The following is a 22,769-nucleotide window of genomic DNA, read 5'->3' on the forward strand; positions in this document are numbered from 1 at the left end:
ATAACTGGGTCTCGCTGTCAGGACAAGCAGCCCAGGAGAACAGCAAGGAGGGAAGTGTGATTCTGATCCATCTTCTTAAACTAATTGGTAGATGGGCTCTTCTAAAGCCAGCTGGAGAGATGTGGGTGCACCTAGGGGCTTTTCTCCATCCCTTTCTGGACAGTCTGCTCAGTACTCAGTAATAATGAAACAGATCTTTTCAAGAGGCAGTTCTGCATATTGCGGAGGCGTACGTGATGCACTGAAATGGATCACTCACAATCTTGTCTCAAGTTAATGACACCTGAAAATAACCTTTTTTCTACCTCAAAGCCAAAGTAATAGAAATAATTTTTTCCATGTATATGATTATTCAAGTAATAGAACAGAGGTATTTCTATTCCTGATAAAATCTGTACATTACATTCAGAAATATTCAGGAATGTAAAGATGGTAATATCCTCCTATAGAGAGTAAATTTACTCACTCTTCCTCAAGGCAAATGAACAATGGCCAAAATGAATGGGGGTGTGATTTTTTCCTTCCCATTGGCAGCTCTTCACTTCCTTAACTCTTCAAGTCTAGTACTTTCTGGCCTCTAGTAAGAATTGCCAAGCTATTCTTCTGTGCTGCAATGGCCTTTTGAATCACAGGATGTTCTTAGGCTGTCATGGTGCAGTTGAAATCTGCATTAGAGTGCAAATCCGGACCGCCCTGAGGTCCGTGGTGGCACCATACCTCTCCTCCTTGTCTACGCACCAAGCTCTCCAATAGCCCAGTGAAATTCTGGAAATTATCTTTCTCAGGTCTGGGACACCAAAGTCCAGAAACAGAAAAGTCTTGTGAATGAGCCATGCTGTCCTAGTAGCAGCAGTTGGTTATGGAGAAATTTGCAGTTGGATTCAGGGTGTCCTGAGCTACAGAGGTATTGATTATGTTGAACAAGAATTCAGGCTTGTATTTTTCCAATATTGCAATCCAGTCCTTGATGCCGAATTTGGGGCATGAAAGACTGATTTGCAAAGGTGTCAAGGCAAGCCTACAACACCCAAATGTGTTAGATAAGCATTGTGTGTGCTCATCTCCTGCTGTGTAAGAATTTAGGCATATAAAGCTAAACTTTCCAAATGACATATCATTTACAGATATAAGCTTAGATTAAAAAAAAATAATTAGTGATTTTGAGTACTTTGAGACTTGGCTACCAAAACTGCGCTGGTTTTAAGGGATTCAATTTTTAGGAGTGGTGAACACCATCTAGAAGGCTCCCTTACAGAACCTCAGTGTAGGCCACCATGGTTTTAACACCTAGTAACTTTTTCAACGTCATAAACAAAATACGCTCCAGATTTCTTTTTCTCAAGAGCTTCCACGTGCGACAACAACAAAAATTAATATACCTTGAAGGATCCATTTAAAAACTAGTAATAAATCATTCGTCATTGTCTTTTGTGATGTTTTATACAGCCTAATGCTTTTCTGAGTAAACTTGCTCTTGATGGGCACCATCAGGGCAAGTTCGGACTCTGTAAGAGATCTGCAGGGCTCCCTAAAACGTTTCTGAGAAAACTGAAAGACTTACTCCAACAGACGCAAGAGAGCTCACAAACAAAGGAGTTATTCATAGCTTTATTGCAGCTTGGAGTGAGGGTGTGAAAATATTGAGAAAGCTTTGTCACTGATTTCTAGTCGAAGCTTGCAAAACACAATTGCTTTGCAAGCCTTATTTTAGCTGGTGAGCACGGTTTAGTTTAAGTCACTGGTAGACAACACGTGCTGTAAGGGTGGTTGCTACAGCAGCCTCTCAGGCAACTGAACAAGGATTAACAAGCCTTGGCTATCTGCGAAGGGCTCACAGTTCCTTGAAAACAATGCTTATGTACAGTCCTTTCTTTTGTGAGTCTGCTGCAGTTCTTCAGAACTATGCAAAAGGCAAACAAAAACCCCCAAGTGAATGGGTTTGGTGTATTCAAAATCTATACAGCTGACATTATGCTTGACGCTTCCCTAAGATACTGGAGTGCCTTTACAATACCTGGCAGGGGTCAGTTACACTCCTGTGGGCAGCCAGCAGAGGAGAACTAATTGTAATTGCCAGCCACCCCCTTGAGACGATGAGAGAGGCTTAATTAAACACCTCTATGACTCCCTATTGAAATATGCAAAATGAGATTACGCAGCTAGCTGCACCATTTTGTCTCTTCCACACTAGCATATGTGACTATTTAAACAACTTCTTAAACTAGTTAAAGTATTTAAATTCAACCAGCTACAGAAAGGCAAATAGCAAAAAACAATTAATAAACAATTATCCAGTGAATCTTCCATGTGGTCTTCTGGCATAAGAAAACTACTTTTAAAAGATGTCTTTCTGCTGAGGAAAAATACAAAAAGCATATTTCCTACAAAATAGTAGATTCAAGGAGCACTGTTTATTTGCAATCAAGTCATTTTTCAGTTATGCATGAAAAGGAATTCTCTCATGAATTTTCTCTAGTTGCTAATATTGCTGCTTCTAAAGCAGTATTTTCTTTTCTATAAATGCTTTTCTCTTCCTTGTGGTAAACAGAATAAAAGCTAACATACTGCTTTACTGGCACTAAAATATATGAGGCCAACAAACTGCAAAAGAGAGAAACTGTCTTTCCTCCCTTCCCCATCTGCTGCAGGCAGTTGAAGAGTTACTTATAGCAACCGCAGACTGGGAAAAAAATTCACACTGCTGTAGAAATTGCCAGTAGCCTCTCTTGGAGAGCTTGGCTTTATTTGTAGACATTTCCAAACATTATTTGTTCTTTTTCAAGGCCTGTTTCAAAATCCATCACAGCCAGAGACAAGACTTCCATTAATTTCAGTGGCTTTGGAGCAGATTCACAGATAGCCTGTGGCACCTCCAGCTCTGGCATTTTTAGCAGTGTGTCCATGTCGTCAAATTCCCAGTTGCAGAGAGAGAACTGGATGATGCTACAGAATCCATTCATCACAAATATGAGTCAATGGCACCTGCTGGAAATGCATAGTCTGTATCACTGAGTCAGATACATTTAACTACCGTCTCCTTCATCACACCCATGTTTTCCGAAACAGGCTGTGTTTCTCCTATCTAAAAGGACAAAATGGGAGGGCTGGCTGCCAGCCTCTGCAAAGCCTGGCAAGTCAGCACAGCCTAACAGTAAGCAAGGACTCTGAAGGAAATGTCATTAAAACATACAGTGGCCAAGTAACTGACCAGCAGCTGCACACAGCTCTGACTTCTGCAATGGCTTGAATATAAAACAGTTGGGTTGGGGGTTCCCAAACTGAAGCCTATGAAGTTTTGTATGCAGCCCAAAAGGGAGTCCTAATTTGCAGACATCCTCAACAGAATCCATTGAGAATCACAGTTATGTGGACTCTTCCAGGAAGAGGATGGGTGTCTGGGCACTTACTTGGCCAGACTGGCCTTCTCCAGAGCTGGGAAACCCAGTCCGAATATTCAAATCTCAGCTGCTCCATAAGTCCTCCCTCCTAGTCAGTCAGAAATTCATGTGGGATCTGCTCCAAGGGTTCCATAGTTGAAATAAGTCTTGATTTTCAAGTGTGGTGGGAAAGGAGAGATCCAGCATAGTGTCTATCCCTCCATCACAGTGCATTCTCTTCCCCTTTCCTCTCCTCCCCGACAATTCTCCTCCCCATTAAACACTTTCCCATGAACTTAATCTTGAAAACCCTGATGATAGGCCTGCTTTACCCAGCTGGGCAAGGTGACTGTGAACTGGAGGTCCACAAAGGTCTTGGGACTGAAGATCACAGATCATTCTTAAGTGCTTACTGGACACAGTACATATACTTCGCAAGAAAGCTGAGTTAGAGTTAGAGTTAGAGTTAGAGTTAGAGTTAGAGTTAGAGTTAGAGTTAGAGTTAGACCTGGACTGGCGTACTGTGCAATACGTGCATTACCTTCAGCTCTGTAGTGCAATGCAAGTGGCATTTCTGCAACATAGGAATTCAACCAAACGTCACCACTGCCTGCATCTCTGTGATGCAGTAGCTGGCTCACTGCTCCATGCCTAAATATAAATGCATGTTCTTTCAGTGTCAGGTCATGGTGGTATAAATTAGTAATAACCGCATCAAATTCAGTGGAGCTAATGCTATGGACAGGAGGATCACAATAGCTAAAGATCCCTATCTGTACTGTATTTCTGCTAACCCGGTGGCCTTGTAAACCTGACGGGTATCTTTTGTAAGGAAGTTCAGAAGCTTTTAGGGATTTCAGCTTCTCAGTGTTGCTGGGCTGGCTTTCCAAAGTCCACCAGCAGCCTTTGGAACGTGCACTTAGGGCTCCCAAGTCTTTCTGATGATTAAGGCAATACTTTCGTCCTGTCTAAGTCACTGTTTTAACTTCTAGCCTTCTCTTCTGCCCCCTGGCAGGTATGAATAGTGTAGCTCTATGCCATTACACAGCTTAGCTTTTAAGGGATGATGGGAGCATTTCACTTTCGGTGTGGAGTTCTAAACACATACAATGCTTCAAAATGAAGCTTACTTGGGACAGCTGAGATTGACCTGCGTATGTGGAAACAGGGGGACAGGATTCATATGATACAACAATTATAGACACTGCATTAGCATCTAAAAGAAGCACCTCAAAGAATAATTATTGAAAACAAAGCAATTAAAAAAAATTAAATGTATCTAGAGGAGCACTGTGTGTTTTCCCATCTCATAACTCCTTGTGTTTCGCATTTTCCTCATTCTCCTCTCATTCTTACTATTGTATCTCTTTGCTGTTGTTGTAAAGACCTCCAGCTTTAATGTTCAGACAATGACGCCTTTGATGCAGGAGCTTTATCTCACTTTCCCGTATGTCCCATGGCACCATATATCAACTTTATCTCCTCTGCTCATGAGGAATGCAGATGTCTTCTCTTCAAACTGACTTCACATGGAATGACATTTATACAATAGGCCTCACAATGGCCATTGCAGTGACTTAGCATCAACGCTTGTTGTGTGTATCCTCCGATGCAAGCACCATTATATATTAGAAGCAATCTGTTCCGTGTTCTGCTGCTGCTGTTGTTGCAAGCAGCAAAGAGGAAGGAGAAATGCTGATGACATGACAAGGATGACATCTCAAGCTTTTGAAGAAGGCAGCAAAAAGAGTGGTGATGTGGTAAGCAAGACGAGTGCCACACAGGGCACTGAGCTGAGAATGTGGCTTGGGATCGCAGTTCTGATTTCTCTTGCTGTATGTTTGGCTATGGAGGAAGCAACCATTGATGATGGAATCCCTTGCTCAAAGTACCAGCTGGCTTTCAACCGTTCATGCTATGAGTTTGTTAGACTTCAGCGTACCTTCCTAAGTGCCCAGAGGTGGTGTGAGAGAGGAGGAGGGCACCTTGTCTTTATTGAAAATGCGGAAACTCAAGAGTTCTTGCAAAAACATATTGCTGAGGATCAGGAATGGTGGATAGGTCTGATCTCAAACTCCTTGCTGAATGAAACTACTGACGGTAGGTGGTTTTGAAATCTTTTAAAACTCTAAAACTGTAATAACCCATAGTGCTTACTTAACATGACACCAAATGCAATTAGTCCCTCTGTAGACATCTGCTGAAAGGCCACTGTATTTTGTTGCTGTAATTTCAGCTTTATATTAAGATGTTTTAATTGCCTGCTTTAGTTCCCAGTTGCAGTTGTCATCCTTTCCATCAGATCTTCTGGCTGTGTGAACACATGGTAAATTAGACCTGCTTGCTGACCCAGTGAAAAAAATGTACTGGGTTAGGTCTCCAGTGGGAGAGCAAGCTGAGCCAATCCATCACACTAGGGAGTGCTGCAAGATCTGATGCAAGCAAAATGGTGGAATCTTGAGGCTGGGAACACAGGGGGAAGTGGCGGTGTCTCTTTTAGTGGTTATATCAGGTTAAATATAAAATGTAATTGAAGATCCCTATGCAGACAAACCCACTTCTGCTTCAGTGGGAGCAAGGCTACAGTCTTGCTCTGCAGGCTCTGACTCTGTAATTGTGCTACTGTGGAAAATAAAGATTTGGGACATTATTACTTTGTTCACAGGGTCAATAACTTGGCTGGACACTTCAAATATAAGCTACAGTAACTGGTACAAGGATCAGCCATGTCCCTTCTCATCCACATGCGGGTACATCCTGAAGAACGCCAAGTATCAGTGGGGTATGACTGAAAATTGCAGCCAGGAACTGGACTTCATTTGCGAGTTTGGTAAGATACACAACAGCTGGAACCGAGAAGTGAGCATGCCGTGTTCACAACTGTGCATGAATTGCCTTATTGTTTTCAAAGTGGCTGCGCAATATCTTAATAAAGCTTGTTAAAAGTGAACGAGCAAAAAGCCATATAACCCTAGCAGGTGCTCTTTTTCCAGTTTGCTGATGTAAGATCTGATCCAAAGAAAGGAAGAACTCTGAAATCACTGGGTGATGTAGGGGCAACTAGCCATTAAGGTCCAGGAACAAACAGTTCTGGAGAGGAATGCTAGCAATATCGTCCCATTCAGCACATAGATATGACTGGAATTTGTGTTCCTCACACTTTGCACGTAAGCCGAGCACTCTAAACTGTGACTACAACTAAGGTCATGAGCACTGGAAGGACATTCTGGCTGTAGGCTCACTAATATTAAAAGTCTTTAAATCTGGTGTGCAATTACAGGTTTCCACAAGCCCTAGAATTGCTACTGCCATGGTCCAGTACTGTACTACTTCTGACATAATCATTCCACAATTAGCAAAACTAATACAGTTTTGTTTCCTGTCCTGATTTTCTTTTCCACATCCCCTCCCTACCCTCCTCCTCAGTCAGCACTCCCAGTTCACTCCCATATCCCCAGTGCATCCCACCTCTGCAAATACTTTTCCCTTCCTCAGCTCCCTCCCCTGCAGTTCTGCAGCTGCTCCAGAGCTCCAGCTGTATGTGCCGGACAGCTGAATCCATGTCTGCTGGACAGCTGGCTCTCACATCGTGGACTAGATAAACATCAGGTTATAATCCCTTCTAACAGACACACTGATGTAGCTCTTTCTCTTCTACTCAGCTATTGATTTTAATGAACTTTTAGGGTGTTTTGAGGTTTATATCTACACATCAAATTTGGCTGAAGATGACGAACACTAAAAATGATTGGGGGAGAGGAAATTGGCAGACAGCACACTCCCTTAAGCTTATTTTCCTTGCAAAAACAGACTAAAATTATTTTTCGATTACAACCATGGTAGACAATTGTCTGTTTCTAAGGAAGCTATCATCTGTTACCATAGGATCTGACTTGAAGTACATTAAATTCAAAGAGGTTTCATTATTAAGCAACCGTGTCCTACACTACATCCATCATTCCATTACCCATGAAGCTGAGAACGGATTGAGGCAATTATAGCCTGGTTTTCAGAATCTATAGCCCATGCCATTAGTACACATACATATTTTAATAACAGAGTAGATTCCTCTTTTATCAGCTTTGCATGCAAGGAATTAGATCTATTATCTCAAAGAAACAGGGACGATATTTTCATTAGTTTCCCTGGGTGTTGAATGTTTGGATGTTCCCGCAACCCAGCGGTGCATCAGTTTGTCTCTCCGTAAAACGGGCACAGCGATACCTCACACCTTCACGCACAGCTGCTGTGAGGCTTGGTTCACATTAACAGAGAGTTTGAAACTTCAAATGAAACATACAGGTAGATCCAAATGGTTCCACTATTTGAATGTAGTATCTCTGATTCCTGATAACTTATCTCACCAGTCATCTGACATAGGCATACATGTACAAACTAACCAGACAGTGTTCTGCCTTCATCCTTTCTTTGGTCATCTATCCTAGCATTATTTGTGTTTCTCAACGCAAGTAAAAGCTTTCCTTATTATTATTTGCTGTTATTCTGTTCTACCATTTGATGCTCTGTAGGTTATCAATTTGTTGTACCAAAAATACATGTATTGGAACAGGGTTTGTACATAGGAACACGAACCAGGTTCTGTACATTTTTCCATGTAAAAGTTGCTGAGATAGCAAATGCTAAGGGAACCCTCTACAAAGTAAAGAACAAGAAAATGCATGAGTTAATAGTCTGTATTAGAATTTAACAGCAAATTATTTGTCAAGCTTATTTAGAGAGCTCTAATCTGTAAACTGATCATGTTGCTATAGTTACAGCCAGGCTTAGATTTAGCCTTTAAATAATAGCACACAATTAGAGCAGTGTGCAACATTGGCACTGTTAATCAAGGTACTTATAAGGGGAATGATCAAAACAGCAACTGGAGTACAATGTATTTAAACCTGAGACAGCCGAAACGAAACCATTCTTTTGCAACACTCCCATAAGAGAGCAGGCTTTTGCATCCTCCTCTGCAGAGTATTAACTAGCCTGATTACTACAGGATACCAAGAATTATGAAAGATAATTCACTGTCCCAGATTAATCACAGATTGAGGCGTATGCATTTAGAGATATGGCCTTACTCATTTGAGCAGTCCTGCTGAATGAAGGCAGTCGAATATCCCAGAGGAACAAAGGTGTTTCGGTAGCAGAAACGGGATCAGGTCCCACACTTAATATGCAAACTGTTCTCCAGAGCAATTACCTGAATATCATGCACACACCTCCACGAGGCTCTTTGGAAGTAAGGAGTAAGTTTAAACCTTCCAGTACTGCAGGTCAGTCAAATGTTAAGTGTTTTCCACAAAAATATGTTTAAATTAAAATATTTTAGTTAATTAAAAATGTTCTATTTTTTTGTTTGTTTTTGTTTAAGGCAGTAAAACCCATAGATCTAGACTTTTGGATTTTAAAAATAGAAAAATATTTTATCTGTTGTTGCTTTTTCCATTTTCTTAATTGTTTGGCTTAAAAGGGAGAAAAAGGAAGAGAAACAAAAAAAATTTATATGCAGGAGAACTGTAGCAGAATTTTTCAGAAATTCAAAAAGTTACATTGGATTTTTTTTCTTCTGGTAGAAGCTGGCCAGAGCATTGCTTGTGACAATTACAATGCCACTGTACAGTGCGGATCAGGAGAAGTTATTCAAATTGGAGAGAGCTTCTATGGACGGAAAACCCCTCACTACTGTGTATCAGAGACTCCTCTCCAGTATGATACAGATGAAGACTGCAGCTGGATCAGTGTCAAAGACGAAGTAGCAGGTACTATCTTACGGCACTGCTTTTCAGAAGCATGCAGTAAGTGCCGAAACCCGTTAGTTCATATAAAACGCTCCTTCTTTCCAGGCCAGTGTCATGGTCTTCAGGCCTGCCAGGTGGCAGCAGATGGCACTTTCTTTGGAGATCCTTGCCCAGCATCCGGAAGCTATTTGTCTATTCAGTACCACTGCAAGGAAGGTAAGAGGGAGGGGGCTGCCAACACCAAAAGTCTGTTCTGCTCTTTGCTGTAACACTGTGACCGTTGATATTTATCCTAAAAATCACTGCTCCATCCTCAGGGAGGAACCTAGAAGAGTGGTGACCACTAAAAATAGGCACAAAAATGTAGCTTCCCTGTCCTAACTGAGGGTTTTTGAAAGGATATAGAGCCGGGAAATTAGACACATAAAACACACTTAAATGAAATTATGTTCCAACAAAAATCTTGACCAGTAGGTATGGAAAACAATCAGCTCCCTGTCACACCACTAATGCACTCAAATTCGCAGCAGTAGCAACTCTGTTTTGGAGAAGGCCTGCTCTCAATACATGAAAATTAATTGAATTGCGTAAGAAATGTAGACAAACAATGGCATTGAATTCTGTCATTATGTTTTGCAGGTCTGCAGCTGGCTGTAACAGATGTGTGCTTTGTCCTGGAAAATATCACGGTCCGTTTGAACTGGCTGCTCTCTCCATACTCTGGCAACCTCTCCTGTATCATTAGCACTGGAGATGGCCGCACTATCGATCCTTACTACCCTCCAGCGTAAGATAAATCCTTCGCGTATCATCAGACAACTGGTTAATTTCACTTCTGGCATTTTATTGAATGCTTCAAGTCTCTTAAATGAGATGTGAAAAATTAAGTAGATTAATAATAGACCATCCATACAGTACACTCGGATTCTGCAGAAACTTGTTTCGAAATGAATACAAAATTTTAAGTCAAGCTGCCAACCACGATCTTTCTTCTGCTTACTGACAAGTTATTCCTATTTCTTACTAAGAGAATTTATTCCAGATCCTAAGACACAAGATTTCTGAAAATGTCAGTAATTGCCAAAGAAAAGACAAGCACTATTTTCTTAAGAGTGAAGAGGATTTTCTGATAACATTTAAAATAATACAATGGCATTCTGGAGTTTTGCTTTTGTTTTAATTGCAAAGAAATTGTGTCTTTAAAAGATCAAACATTTTTCTGCTGGATTTAAAAGTCAGATTTTGTCGTAATCCTAGGAATGCCAGAGAATGGCTCTAGAAATTTGTCTACTAATGGAATCCTACCTGAGTCAACTTGAAAAATAAGAGCAGAAAAATGAAAACCAAAAAGGTAGTAATGTACTAAAACCAGTAAACATTATTTCAGACCTATAGACACATGCCTGTAGCTGTAAAGAACTAAAAAAAAATCTTTTATAGTAAACCTTTAGGTAAAATATATTTGCTAGCTGTAAGCAGAGGCTTGCTGGTTTTACGGGAAGCCCTTTTACTTCACCTACTAAATGGCTCGCAGCCACGCTCGTCTGTTCCCTGTGTCCACTTTGACACCCACTCTTACAGGAATTGCCTTTTCTGTTCCGATCTTGTCATTGGCATGTTTTTGAAGTCCAGTTAGAATGAAACCTTTTTCTTCATTAAAACAACTAATGAAAAAATGCATTATCAAGGATGATGCGTCCTGATCTTTGTTTGCATTTGCTAGGTGGTACTATGATGAGAATATAAATAGTTTAGAGAGAATAGTATCAGGAATATTATTTGCCTTCCATGGTGTATGTCATTCAAGAAAGATATCCTTAGGTTCTTTTCACCATCTCCCTATGCTTGTTAGTAATAACAGCAACTACCACAGACTTCTTCATATCCGTTCATCTCCTGTTGCTGTAATGAATGGACCTGCACCAGACCCAGGAGTGAAGACACATTTTTGCAAGGATGGGCAAGTACAGAAGCAGCTGCACATAAAAAAAAGAGCAAGGGAGTGCTCTGACAAAATGTTGAGTAGCCTCAGCTTCCACTGATCTATCTAAGAGAAGGTAAATCGTGAATAAAAGAAAGAATAGAGAATTAAGGGCACTGTTACAGGTTTTAATGTGCACAGTCACGTGTCTGTGCTCAGAGCCAACAACTCTCAAACTAGATCTAATGCCGCATGTTACTGAGCTGTAGTCTACTTGCTTTACAGCAAAATGTACCCACCCTCACAGATACGCCTTGAGAATGACCACTGCTGACAGACATACTTAACGACACCGTAGCTGGAACAAAGACAACCTTCAGCTCTAAAAATTCTATGTAAATAAATGAAGGTGACAGTGATTGCAGGAGTCAGGTCAGAAATTCGGGAACTGTGGCCACTGTTACCACGTAAGGCTAAGGACTGCCCAGGACAGTCTTCCACAATAAGCAGCTGTCCTCTTTCTGTTCTAGACTGGTCAGCAATGTCACACACAGATATTCATCTCCTGGGGAGTTCACTGTTTTTGTGGAATGCACCACCAACGAATGGCACGTGACGGCACAGAAGCGCGTGACTGTTCAAGACAAGATGGATCAGCTACGCATTACTGGGTGCTACAGCCAGTACGACTCTGGGAACAGCTCTCACTGCCGTACGCTGTATGGGGAGCTGTTGTGGATCCAAGTTGAACTCGATGGAGGTGAGGGTAATTACTCTGCATGATTTAAACGGCAGGCTAAATATTATGGTACCAAGGGTATAGAAGCAGAATTTTCATGATGCAAAACAATACTTTTTAGCGAATGCTTTCCCTCTAATTGTTGCATCCCTGCAACTGAATGCTCTCCGCTCCATTGGAGGGGTTCTTTCTCAGAGCAAACGTAAGTATAAACCCTTTTTCCCTCTACACAAAGCTGACAAAACATGTGCATAACTTTAGTCACATGAATCCACATGAAACCAGTAGGAATATTTCCATGTTTGAAGTTAGGAATCCACAGAAATGCTTCTCTAATTGAGAGTAAGAGGATTTCACGCTGAGCTGGTCACATTTGCTGATGTATATTTTGTTCTCACTTTAAGTTTTTGGAATCCACATGCACAGTTAAAAAATAAACTTCAGTAGTTTATGTTTGAATTCTCTTGACTGCCCTTACACTCCCAGCAGAAAACACATTTGGTAGACTTCTATAGGGAGCCTAAAGGGGCACAAAAGCAGTCAAAGTGACTTTATTAAAAACGACTGCATTGCTGCAGTGTTCTCATGACTCCTTTATAAATACCTGAATGCTGCACAAAGCAGCTAGAATTGGATGGCCTATTATGCAAGCTGTGAGAAATTTTAACTCTTTTTGCAGGCAATGGAGTCACCTACATTATATCAGCAGATAACATGACACTCACTGAATCTAGTGCAAAGGAAGGAACTGTCCCTCACAATCTGACACTCAACAGTGCCTCTCAAGAGCTGCTAGGTCCAGGGATACATCAGCTGGAAATCCGAGCATCCAGCAACACAACCGCATCAGAGATCTCGGAGAGTATTGCCGTTCACTTAATTGAGCCAATATCTGGTCTTCACGCTGCATTAGCTTCTCACACTCTGCAGCTGGGGGAGAATTTGGAGATAAATGTCTCTGTGTCTCATGGTGCCCCGGATAAGCTGAAGTTTGAGATGACTGGATTTAACGAAATTCACTCTCACGAAGAAGACAGCCCTTACAGGGAACCTCGAACGTACATCGTTCCCGTGCACTCTGAAGGTACAGCATGCTGGCGCCTGTGTTTCTAGGACACTCACAGCTGAGTAGAGGAGTTCACATAAACACTCACAGCACCCTAGGGTAGGGGACAATAACATACAGCTGAATTTGGTAGCTTTTCTAGCTGTTCAAACTTGGTCTGCAGAACACTAAGAACAGCACAGTCTTACTGACTTGCAAGTGAGCTAAAAAATTTGAACTGGCAAATGCTCTTCATGTGGAGGCTGAAAGCAAGGCTTCAACTGATTTTTGCAATAAAAAAGACATAGTGAACCAGAGTTTATTTTTTCATTGCACAATCTAATTCAAGTACAAATGATGACATCTTCCTGAATCACAAAGTCTTTTCCTCCTCTTAGTTCATATGTATAACTTTTCAAGTTTACACTCCTCTTCATTTTACGCTGCAGTAATTAATAATCCGAGTTCTCAGTAGAGATTACAAAGAAAAGGGGAGCTTTTCTGTGTGTCATTCTCTTAACACATCGTTTTTGTTGGACATACTTATGAATAAGCTTTTTAGTAATTTTTTATTTCCATTATTAAGAAATCAAAGCCTTTAAAATGTGGGATTAGGGAGATTGTCCTTAAGAGTTAATTCAGTGGCAGAAGATAAAAAAATTTCTCCCTCTAATGAACTATTCAAATCCCATGCCAAAGTGGGAACACTAGAAGCTAATTATGATTTCATTTTATGTTTTAAAATTATTAAATATTAAAAGCTTTATTGGGTCTCCCTATGCCCATTTGAACATCCCTTCCCTTCAGGCAGAAATTTTCAAACAAGACAGCTGCTCTCTCAAGATGCCTAAACTCCTCTGGACTCCAGTATTAGCACTCCTCTAGTTTCCTGTGTGGTAATATCATAGCCAGCTGACAAAGAACAGCATTGCAAGTGCTAGGACAAAGCAGCTGAGTTATTAAAAAGATGAGATAAAGGAAAAGAATATTCCTTGAAAAGCCTTTCAGCAGTGGAAACCATCAGAAAAACCCCAAAGCTCTTAGTAGAAAAGAGTAGGATTTTCTTTATGAATTGGGTTTTATATTCCAAACATGATGGACTGGTTCCACTGCTATTCTTAACTGGGCATTTGTTTTCTCTAGGTACTTTCCTAGTGAAAGTGGTGGCCATGAATGCCTTCTCAAACATGAGTCTGGATCTTGGGTTCATCACGGTGTTGGCAAACAGTTCTCATAAAGAAGGTAATTGCATAAATCTGACAGTGCTGGTTTTGATCACGTGTGTCTTTTTCCAATCAGCATTTCATGGAGTGTTTATGGTTTGCATCTAGTAATTGCTTTCCTTCCAGCAACAGTGCTGAAGACTTTTGTGGAGGCTTCTTCCTGATGAAGGCAGATTCCTTGCCTTTGAAGTAGTCATAAATTAGCATCACGCTGTATATGTTACACAATGCACATTTGCTATTTGTCCTAGAAATAATTACTGAAGTTTATGGCTCAGGATATAGCTCTGAAACCAGGAAATATTTGCATCACAGCAGTCTCATAAATTGCTGTCAGTACATGCTGCTAGATGGCTCATCCTTACATTTACAAAAGCAGATTATACCAGGAATAAAGTGACTTTAGTACTAATCCCATTGAGAATTTTCCAGTGCTTTCCCTCAATTTTTCTTTGTACATCAGTGAAACTCTATCACCTTCTGTGAATTTATTTTGTTTTACACCCCAATGTTTGAAGAATCAGGATCATCATCTTTATAGTATGCAACTAGCTTGTTGGTACAATTTTACCTATTGTAATTAGACTGTTTATCACACTCCTACAATCTGATTCTCATAGCCCTGTCTTTCAGACTGTCAGTAGCCAAATTCTGTGTATTTAAGTCATATTCACTGAGGATGTCTGAAAGCTTTACAGCTAGCACTAAAATATTCTGCTCTTTTTTTGTATTAAACAGATTCTGCTAAGGAAGAAGGCAGCTCCAAAACAAACACCCAAAAGACAAATGTAAGTATTATTTAAGGATCTTTCTTTAAAATCAAAATGCTTAGAATTTTTTCTTACCAGTAGAAGTGCTGCATAAGATATTGAAAAGAAGTATTTGTAGCATATTAGATTACGGATTATGTTTTCTGTGCCTCATATGGTTTAACATAAAATCTACACCAAAAGTCTCTGAGACAAATATGTTTACAGGCATTCGATCTACAATTTGTAAAAGCCTGCAAGTAACAATTACATGATTAGAGAAAATGAACTTTTCACAGTGATTCAGTTTTGGAAGTTGAAATGTGCTTAGATGAATTTTTAAATTATCTACTTGACTAATGTGGACCTCGCTTTGAGGGGCTGTCCTTCAAACAGAGTTTAATATATTTTTATATTGTTTCTAAGTGTTTTCTGCTTCTGTATTGAAATGTTTCAGTTACTTTGCAAAGAAGATATTGCCAGTTTATGGCAAATGGACAAACTAATGATACATCAACTGCTAGCAGCTGCAAAAATTTAAATAGTAAAATTGCCAGATATAATATTTTGTTACCATCTTAGAGGTCTAGTTTTTAACCATAACACTAGCAGACAGATGGCTGCTACAGGAGATGCACTGCTTCACAAGAAGGCAGCATGCTTTACAGATTGCCTGTAAGAATATATTCCATTGGAGGAATATAAATATAAAGTTTGTCACAATTTATGGCACAGAAAGACAAATTCAGCTGCCTTCTTCTTCTCTTTATCTATGGCTGTAATGTATCCAATTCAGATAAAAAAGGAATGTACTAGAAGATGTATTAGAATGCAAATGAATGGCCAAGAGTTAAAAGTCTTGGTCCAGAAGTGGAAAACTAATGGGAATTAGTTTCCTAAGTACTTGCATTAGTTTTGAAAATGGGAGCTGGGCTCCTAAGCCACTTACTTACGTGTTTGGGAGTATTTTGCCACACAATTTCTCTGTGCCATCTGCTTCTATTCCCATAGCTTCTACTTCCATACTACCACCGATCAGGGAAAGCTCATTTAAACTACAGATCTGCATACAGTGATTTGGGGTCAGATCTTAATTGTAAAGAGGCAAGACACAAATGTGTTTGTACATGCTCCTAACTGATGCATTTACTTATTATTTAGGATCACAAAAGAAAAAACAAAATATATATTAAACCGAGTCGCCATGTGGATCCTTTCACCACTGTAAGACTTGGCTGGTCAGATAACAACAACAATTCCAGTTTTCTCTGGTCCTGTGGTATGTGCATTTCCTGAACTTTTCCACCAACTTCTATTTGATGAGTAACAAACTCACTGTCACGTCAGACTAAGTGGTGAAAATCTCACTAAAGGATGGTTTACTCTCTGGCTTTAAAGTTTGCCACTCACTGTACCTGAAGAATGTCCTTCTACCTTACCCTGGTTTTAATACAAAACTAATTATGGTATATAATATGGCATAGTACACAGTTTTGTCTTTTCCCGAAGGCGGCTATTCCTAGGTTTCAATTTTTTGAGATCTGCCCATCCTAAGCCCTCACTCTCATAGCCAAGAACTAATCCCAAGTGACTTGCATAGTTAGGCATTTGCAAGGTACATGTATCTCAATAAAATAGCAATAATTAGCATCAAACATGATGCAAAAACATTTATGGCTGAAAACTGGATTGAGATTCAGGACATCTGTGTTCTGCCCCCATATTTATCCCTGACCTCGTACATTACTTTGAAGAAGTCGGTCTGTACACTGAACTCTGACTACCTACTCTTTAAATTGGGTTCAGGAAACTTGTTTGCTCTATAAAGTTCTTTGAAACCTATGGCAGGAAAGTCTTTTATAAGAGATGTGGGATGTTATGACTTTTCTAATTATAAAGGAAATGTTTTGCAGGAGCTTGCTGGCCTGAGTGGAACGAATGTGTGCAGCAACAGATAATCCTAACAAATCAAACTGAGGTGCAAATCCCACCTTCCTGCCTTCCTCCTCCAAAGTCAGTAGTGACCGTCAGGCTTACAGTTCGAAACCATGGCCATGAAGAGAGGCAGGATGAGCAATGTCTCTATGTGACTGCAAAACAAGAACTGCAACTAGAAATCAGGTCTGTTTTTAAACCATAGTAGTCACTGGTTAATATTATTGCTAAACAAACATAGTACAAGGCCACAGTTTTCAATAATAATGATAGTAAAGTGATAATGTACTTATTGTTGTAAATCTATTTATACCTTACCATTATAGGAATTACAGACAAAATTAGTCTTGCTGCACTTTCCAGTCCACATTTCTGAACATTATTCTTTTATAAACTAAATAATATTCTTCCCAAAACCATTTAGGGGTTTTGGCCCCATTACATCCTTCCAATGTTGAAGGTTTCCGTATGCAAACCTAATTGAAACAATGGGAACAAATGCCATAAGATATGTCTGAAATTTCTACTGGACACCCAAATATACATTACTGCTGTAAAAAAAAATCTGTTCTTCAAGATTCTAGTGCCTCATTACAGAGCAGTGGCATTTTAATGATTTGTTAATACAATCATTTCAGGAGCTTAAATAGAGGCAGGCTTCATTTGAGAGCCTGAATCAGTTTTGCAACATAGTTTGCAGGTCCTGGGCCTTAGTCATGTTGAAAATGGAGATGAAGGATCCTAAATCTCTTGCTTTAAGATTAAGTATTCTGCTATATGTGAGTCAGATGTTACCTGTTTCATACTGCAGGGCTTTTGCAGATTTTAATCAAATAAGACTAAAGCAATCAACACCAAAGACTATGACATCTCATACAGTTACTCCCTGTAACTCTCATCTTACTTCCCTATAGGTGTGAGGCAAACTGCAACCCGGTGAATGCTAGTGATGAAGTTGTTTTGAGTGTCTCTGGAGAGAAGGACTCCCAGGCCATATATTATAACTGGTATTTAGATAACACGTTCCAAACCAAGGTGAGAGCATCAGATTTGTCAGAAATACTGCACACACAAAATTAAACATCCATTCTAAGGGAAAGCCACGTGACCTCAGAGTGATACTTGGTCACATGGATGCTTTGGAAATAATAGTGAAGACTGAGACAAGGGGATGCCTGGCTTGGGAGGGGTTGTAATGAAGGGCACCAAACTGCTCCTGATAAATCACAACAGAAATCACGGCAAAGAGCCTCTACTCTCATGTTTCCTTTCCTATCTGGTTTTCCAGTCTACGCCCCTCCCTCTAGCCTGTGGCCTGACTAGTTTCCGGCAGAACTCTTTGAATTTGCTCCAAAGGAACACATCCATCTTGAAAATGAACAGCTCCTTCTTGCAGACACAGGGAGAAGCTTTTCAGATTAAAGTAACAGGTAGGGGCAAGCAGGGTTTTTCATCTCCTTTGAGACAGTCTTTGCTGTTGTGACATTACACTGACGTTACACACACACACAGACTCACTGAAAAATATGAAGTTAAATTAGGCCACAAGCTGAGAGCTGTTACTTTATATGTGAGTTCCTTAAAGTAATTAAGAGTTAAGTTTGTTCTGGGCTGGTGCACAGCAGGACAAATTCAGTTATCTTACTCCAAGCTGTTAATAACTTTGTTAAGGCTCACCTGGAAATGAAGTTATGCTAAATACTTGATCAAATAATACAGCTTTGCTTTATAATGCAAACACTATTATGTTTTTAAGTTCTTTTCCTCTTATGGCTCATTTAGTAATGGGACCTGATATTTCTGGTGCCTGAACAAACAGCATCGCTGCTAGAGTAGGCAAGATTAATGTCTGAAGATCAGTGCTGCCAGGGCACAATTACTGCTGACATTCTGCTCCCTCCACTCCCAGCAATGACTCAGCGTGGCTACGGGGAGGAAACATACCTTGTCAGCACCATGCCTCCGCCCGAGATCCCCAGATGTGCCGTGTCTCCCAAGCAGGGATCGGTGCTCACCACGTTCGCAGTCTCCTGCAGCGCTCCTTGCTTGGCAGATTCATGCCAATCCAGTCATAACAGGCAGCTCACATACTGCTTCTATCTGAAATCAAGTAAGTCCTGAGGTGAACTGTTTGGTTAACCACTTCTCTGCGCTTCTGGCAAGCACTGCTGCTAACAAAAGCAAAGGTACAACCTGCTGTGCTCCCCAGGGAGATTAATAACGAGTGAATTGGGCCTGCACAGAGCAAGCCCGGGTCCTCTGTTCTTAGAGAACGGGCGGTGTCTGTGTGGTGTCTGGTAGGTGATCCCTTCTTTCCTGTTTCAGATTATCTCCTGCACTGTGGTCCGGATCCTGAACTCTTCCCAGTTTATCTTCCACGTGGAGAAGAGGAAAATAATTTCATTTTACATATGACAATTACTGTTAGCAACAACTTTGGTGATACAGTTCAAACTAATGCTTCAGTGAAGGTACACAGTAGAATTGCTTTATTTCAAGATCTCTCACGTTGATATCTAGCCTGCAATTCACTTGGGACTTCTTCCCATTTTTATTCGTATTACTTCCCTCTGAATGTGCCGTAATCACCGATTTCCTGGCTACCAGAGACTATTCTCTGTGGACTCAAGGTAGTCAAAAGAATCTTCCACTGTCCATTTTCTAGGACAGAAGTTTAAAAGATGAATTTGGACACTGGGAAGCTGAAGCTGTATTTAGTGTGCCTGGAGTTACTCTGTGTAGGCCCCAGAAAACTCCTGCTTCTGCCCCAGTGCCCCAGAAAGGAGATCCTTATCAGGCCACTAAAAATAAAACATTAAAAACTGAGAACACAAAGTGTTCTCTAGCTAGGCTGTCAATTAAGATGATTGCGGAAACTGTTAAAAGATAATTATAACAGCGTTGGCAATGTTAAGAGCATATCTGATTTCTTCATCAGGTTGGACACGCAGTTATGATCGATGGGAACCTGACCCTGCAAGCTGTTGTATCTGAGAAGGCAAACACCATCCTAAGAGATGGGAACAACAGCATGAGTCTTCTCCAGCTGTATAAGTCGGTGACTTCAGTCCTGAACCAAGAGATCCAAGAGGAAAGCTCTAACTTATCTTTACAGATGAACACACGAAAAGAGGTCAGCCAGACCCTTGTTTTCTGGCAGTACAGTGCAATATAATGGACTCTTCGCATTCTTTGTCAGCTCTTAAGCAATAAAAAGCTCATATATCGCCCCCTGAAATCCATTGAGGTTTCAAGTTTTTAGTACCCATCTCAGTGTTTGGCACAGGTTTCAGCTATTTTTCACTATTTGCCCACATAAATAATTTGTTTTATCTTCCATCAGTAAAAGAATTCATTCTCAATTGTTATTGCATTAAGTTAAACTCATTCGGGCAGTGTTTTAAAACTTAAAGCCAACCTGATTTTCCACAAACAATCTAAATATTAATAAAATGGCCTCTCCTGTGGGAGGAATATCCTGTCCAATTTTCCCAAAAAGTACTAAATGGCAGGTAATTTCAGTTTGTTTATTTCAGGTACCAGCTTCCGTTTCAGTTATAGGCTTATATTTGCATAATGCTTTGAGTGCCTCAGATGAAAAGATCTAGAGAAATGCAATGTATCCTTCAATTATGATTCATTATTTGAGTAACATCAATCATACATGGCTCTGCTTTCTCTGGAAGTGACATTTATGTAGTAATTCACATACATGAGTACAAATTCTCACAAGTAACTCTCCTTGCTGTTAATGGATGTTAAGTGTATAAATGCACTGTGTTGGGAGGTAACGCAGAACGTGTGATTACACAGTTACTAAGGCAAGTGGCATCTTGTCAGTAGACCTCGTATCAGTTCAAGTGATCCTTGTTGCAGAGTCTTACACTACCGCAGAATTTACGGCAAGCCAGGCTGTCAATATACAGCACTACTTGCACAGTCCTAATTAGCATCTTATTCTTTTGCCTAATTATCCCTTTTCATCCCAAGCTCCGAGGGCTGATGCTGACAACTCTCTCTGCTGTTAACGTAACATCAGTGCAGACTGCTCTTAAGATGTCAGAAGTATTGAAAGAAATCACGTACAGGAGTGAAGAGCTGTCTGTCTCAGCACAGGTAGGAAGTAATTCACCTTCTGTCTCCTCTCACTAACAGTATAGACTCTATTGCACCCCACCGACCTTGGAAGAGTTTCGGTGCCTTACAGTTATCTGTTCTTTACCCATTTTTTCAACTGTACCAGCATGTGTATTTTGACCAGAAGGGAATACATGTTGCTGTTTAGAGTAAGCAAATTTGTACTCTCAGACATTGCCTGAGCAACCACCACAATCCAGGCTATTGTAACTACCCATCTGGCCAGTTACATTTTATGACACATCTTTAAGATGGAAACCTTACATTTTAGTCAGAGGTATGGTGGGAGGTGTATTTTGTCTTGTAAAGCACTCTTAGAATCCTGAAGAAAAAGAGCCCAGGAGGGTTTTTCTAGAATTGTCCAGATCCATTAGTCCCTGATCCATGCACTCTCACAAAATGCAGGTAGGCATGCTGTCAGCAAGGCAGCACCCAGAGGAACTGGGCACAAATTTCAGATTGGCCTCGCAAAATTGTTTCTTGGATCTGAACTGGCAACATGACATTATTAGTAGATGATGCTATTTATGCATAAATAGTGAGCAATGGGAAGACAGAACAAACTGTCACTGGGGAAGTTTCCCAAGTACACTGGCAATAAAAAGAGCTGTCTTGATTTCTGATGTATTACACGGTTGCAGCCAGACAATGGCTTGGGACTGTTTCAGCAGTATGCAGTTAACTTTGGCAAGACAAGAACACAGCTCAGATGCAGCACTCACCCTACAGTAATGCTGCCAAGTGTTTGCAGACTGTGGGAATGGATACGTCCAAGCTTGCAAAGAATTTCCTTGGCTCCATCACCATCCTGGGCTAAAGCCTGGCCAGTGTTTTCACAGTAACAAAGTGATCACTAGCTGCATTCAGGCACAAAATAAAAATTGTAAAACTCATTTGCCTTTGGCATGTAGCACAGCACAAGGACAAAGGTATTACTTGCTGATAATCCAATAGGGTTTGTGGAAACTAAGGCCGAAATGTATACACACTTCACAATATGGTAGTACTTTTGGACACATCACCCAAAGTACAGCCTAATTTACTATTTACTGTATATCGAAACTGTATCCCTGCCCAGGGTTTGACAGACAAGCTTCCTTCAGATGTTATTAATGTTTTTTATGGATTAAATCTTTAGAAGCAGGGTGCATTTTTCAGGTCTGTATTACATGTTAATATACCATCTGTATATAATCTTTATTGGTGTTTGAGGTATTACACCAGCACAAATAATTATAGTAAAACCAGTGTTAGCCACAAATAGTCCCATGAGATTACTTATGTTGCAATATTCAGTCAATGACACAAGTGTCACTTCTGTCATTTGCAGCACCAACACATACAAACTTTTCCCCTTGTTTCCCACGCAGGTGGAAGCTAGCAACACTCTAAAAGATGTCAGCGCTTCCTTGCTCAGTGTAAACACAGAGGACAGCAGAGATGATCAGAAGTTAAAAGAAGCAGCCAACTATCTATTTAATGCAGTGAGCAATGTCCTCAAAGCTTCCGTAGACATCAGAGCTGCAAACGCTTCAGTGCCAGAGGCAGAACAGGTAATTTTGGTTTGGTCCAGTTTGTAGTGTGTGAACATTTGTTTGCTTCAGAAGGTTTTTAAAAGTTCTGCTGCCTCTCATATTTTTAAATTGGCATTGGATAAGGTTCACTGTGACACCATGATGGACTTGAATATCAAAGGAAAATTCTCTCTGGTTAGACCTGTTAGACTGAATCGTCTGCTAATGAAGATGATAGAAGCCGCTTAAGATTTGTTACATCTAAACCTGAACAGGACAGAGCACTGGAGAACACAGCATCAGTGTACAACCTCTAATGGATGACAGGAACACAGAGATTTTTTCAGATTGGATTCTATCCCCTCCTTTTGCCCTATAATTC

The 22,769-nt window shown here is 40.4% G+C and overlaps 2 protein-coding genes across 2 annotated transcripts in view; one reads left to right on the top strand and one right to left on the bottom strand.

Moving 5' to 3' along the window:
- The window catches only part of BCO1 (beta-carotene oxygenase 1), a 39,692-nt gene extending 20,996 nt beyond the window's left edge, over positions 1 to 18,696 (bottom strand). The window contains exon 1 of the mRNA XM_086758339.1: positions 18,681 to 18,696. The gene's annotated coding sequence lies outside the window, so the exon portion shown is untranslated. The remainder of the gene's footprint in view (positions 1 to 18,680) is intronic.
- Positions 5,090 to 22,769, top strand: part of PKD1L3 (polycystin 1 like 3, transient receptor potential channel interacting) — a 39,623-nt gene continuing 21,943 nt past the window's right edge. The window contains exons 1-18 of the mRNA XM_086758451.1: positions 5,090 to 5,477; positions 6,043 to 6,207; positions 8,960 to 9,145; positions 9,230 to 9,340; positions 9,764 to 9,911; positions 11,585 to 11,805; positions 12,464 to 12,868; positions 13,973 to 14,071; positions 14,791 to 14,840; positions 15,963 to 16,080; positions 16,715 to 16,922; positions 17,651 to 17,771; positions 18,025 to 18,166; positions 18,646 to 18,846; positions 19,062 to 19,207; positions 19,675 to 19,869; positions 20,727 to 20,852; positions 22,244 to 22,426. Coding sequence (XP_086614577.1) covers positions 5,090 to 5,477; positions 6,043 to 6,207; positions 8,960 to 9,145; positions 9,230 to 9,340; positions 9,764 to 9,911; positions 11,585 to 11,805; positions 12,464 to 12,868; positions 13,973 to 14,071; positions 14,791 to 14,840; positions 15,963 to 16,080; positions 16,715 to 16,922; positions 17,651 to 17,771; positions 18,025 to 18,166; positions 18,646 to 18,846; positions 19,062 to 19,207; positions 19,675 to 19,869; positions 20,727 to 20,852; positions 22,244 to 22,426 — 3,213 coding nt within the window. The remainder of the gene's footprint in view (positions 5,478 to 6,042; positions 6,208 to 8,959; positions 9,146 to 9,229; positions 9,341 to 9,763; positions 9,912 to 11,584; positions 11,806 to 12,463; positions 12,869 to 13,972; positions 14,072 to 14,790; positions 14,841 to 15,962; positions 16,081 to 16,714; positions 16,923 to 17,650; positions 17,772 to 18,024; positions 18,167 to 18,645; positions 18,847 to 19,061; positions 19,208 to 19,674; positions 19,870 to 20,726; positions 20,853 to 22,243; positions 22,427 to 22,769) is intronic.

The sequence above is a fragment of the Chlamydotis macqueenii genome, chromosome 13, assembly GCF_036417535.1.
Source record: "Chlamydotis macqueenii isolate bChlMac1 chromosome 13, bChlMac1.mat, whole genome shotgun sequence".
In the NCBI taxonomy this organism is placed as follows: Eukaryota; Metazoa; Chordata; class Aves; order Otidiformes; family Otididae; genus Chlamydotis; species Chlamydotis macqueenii.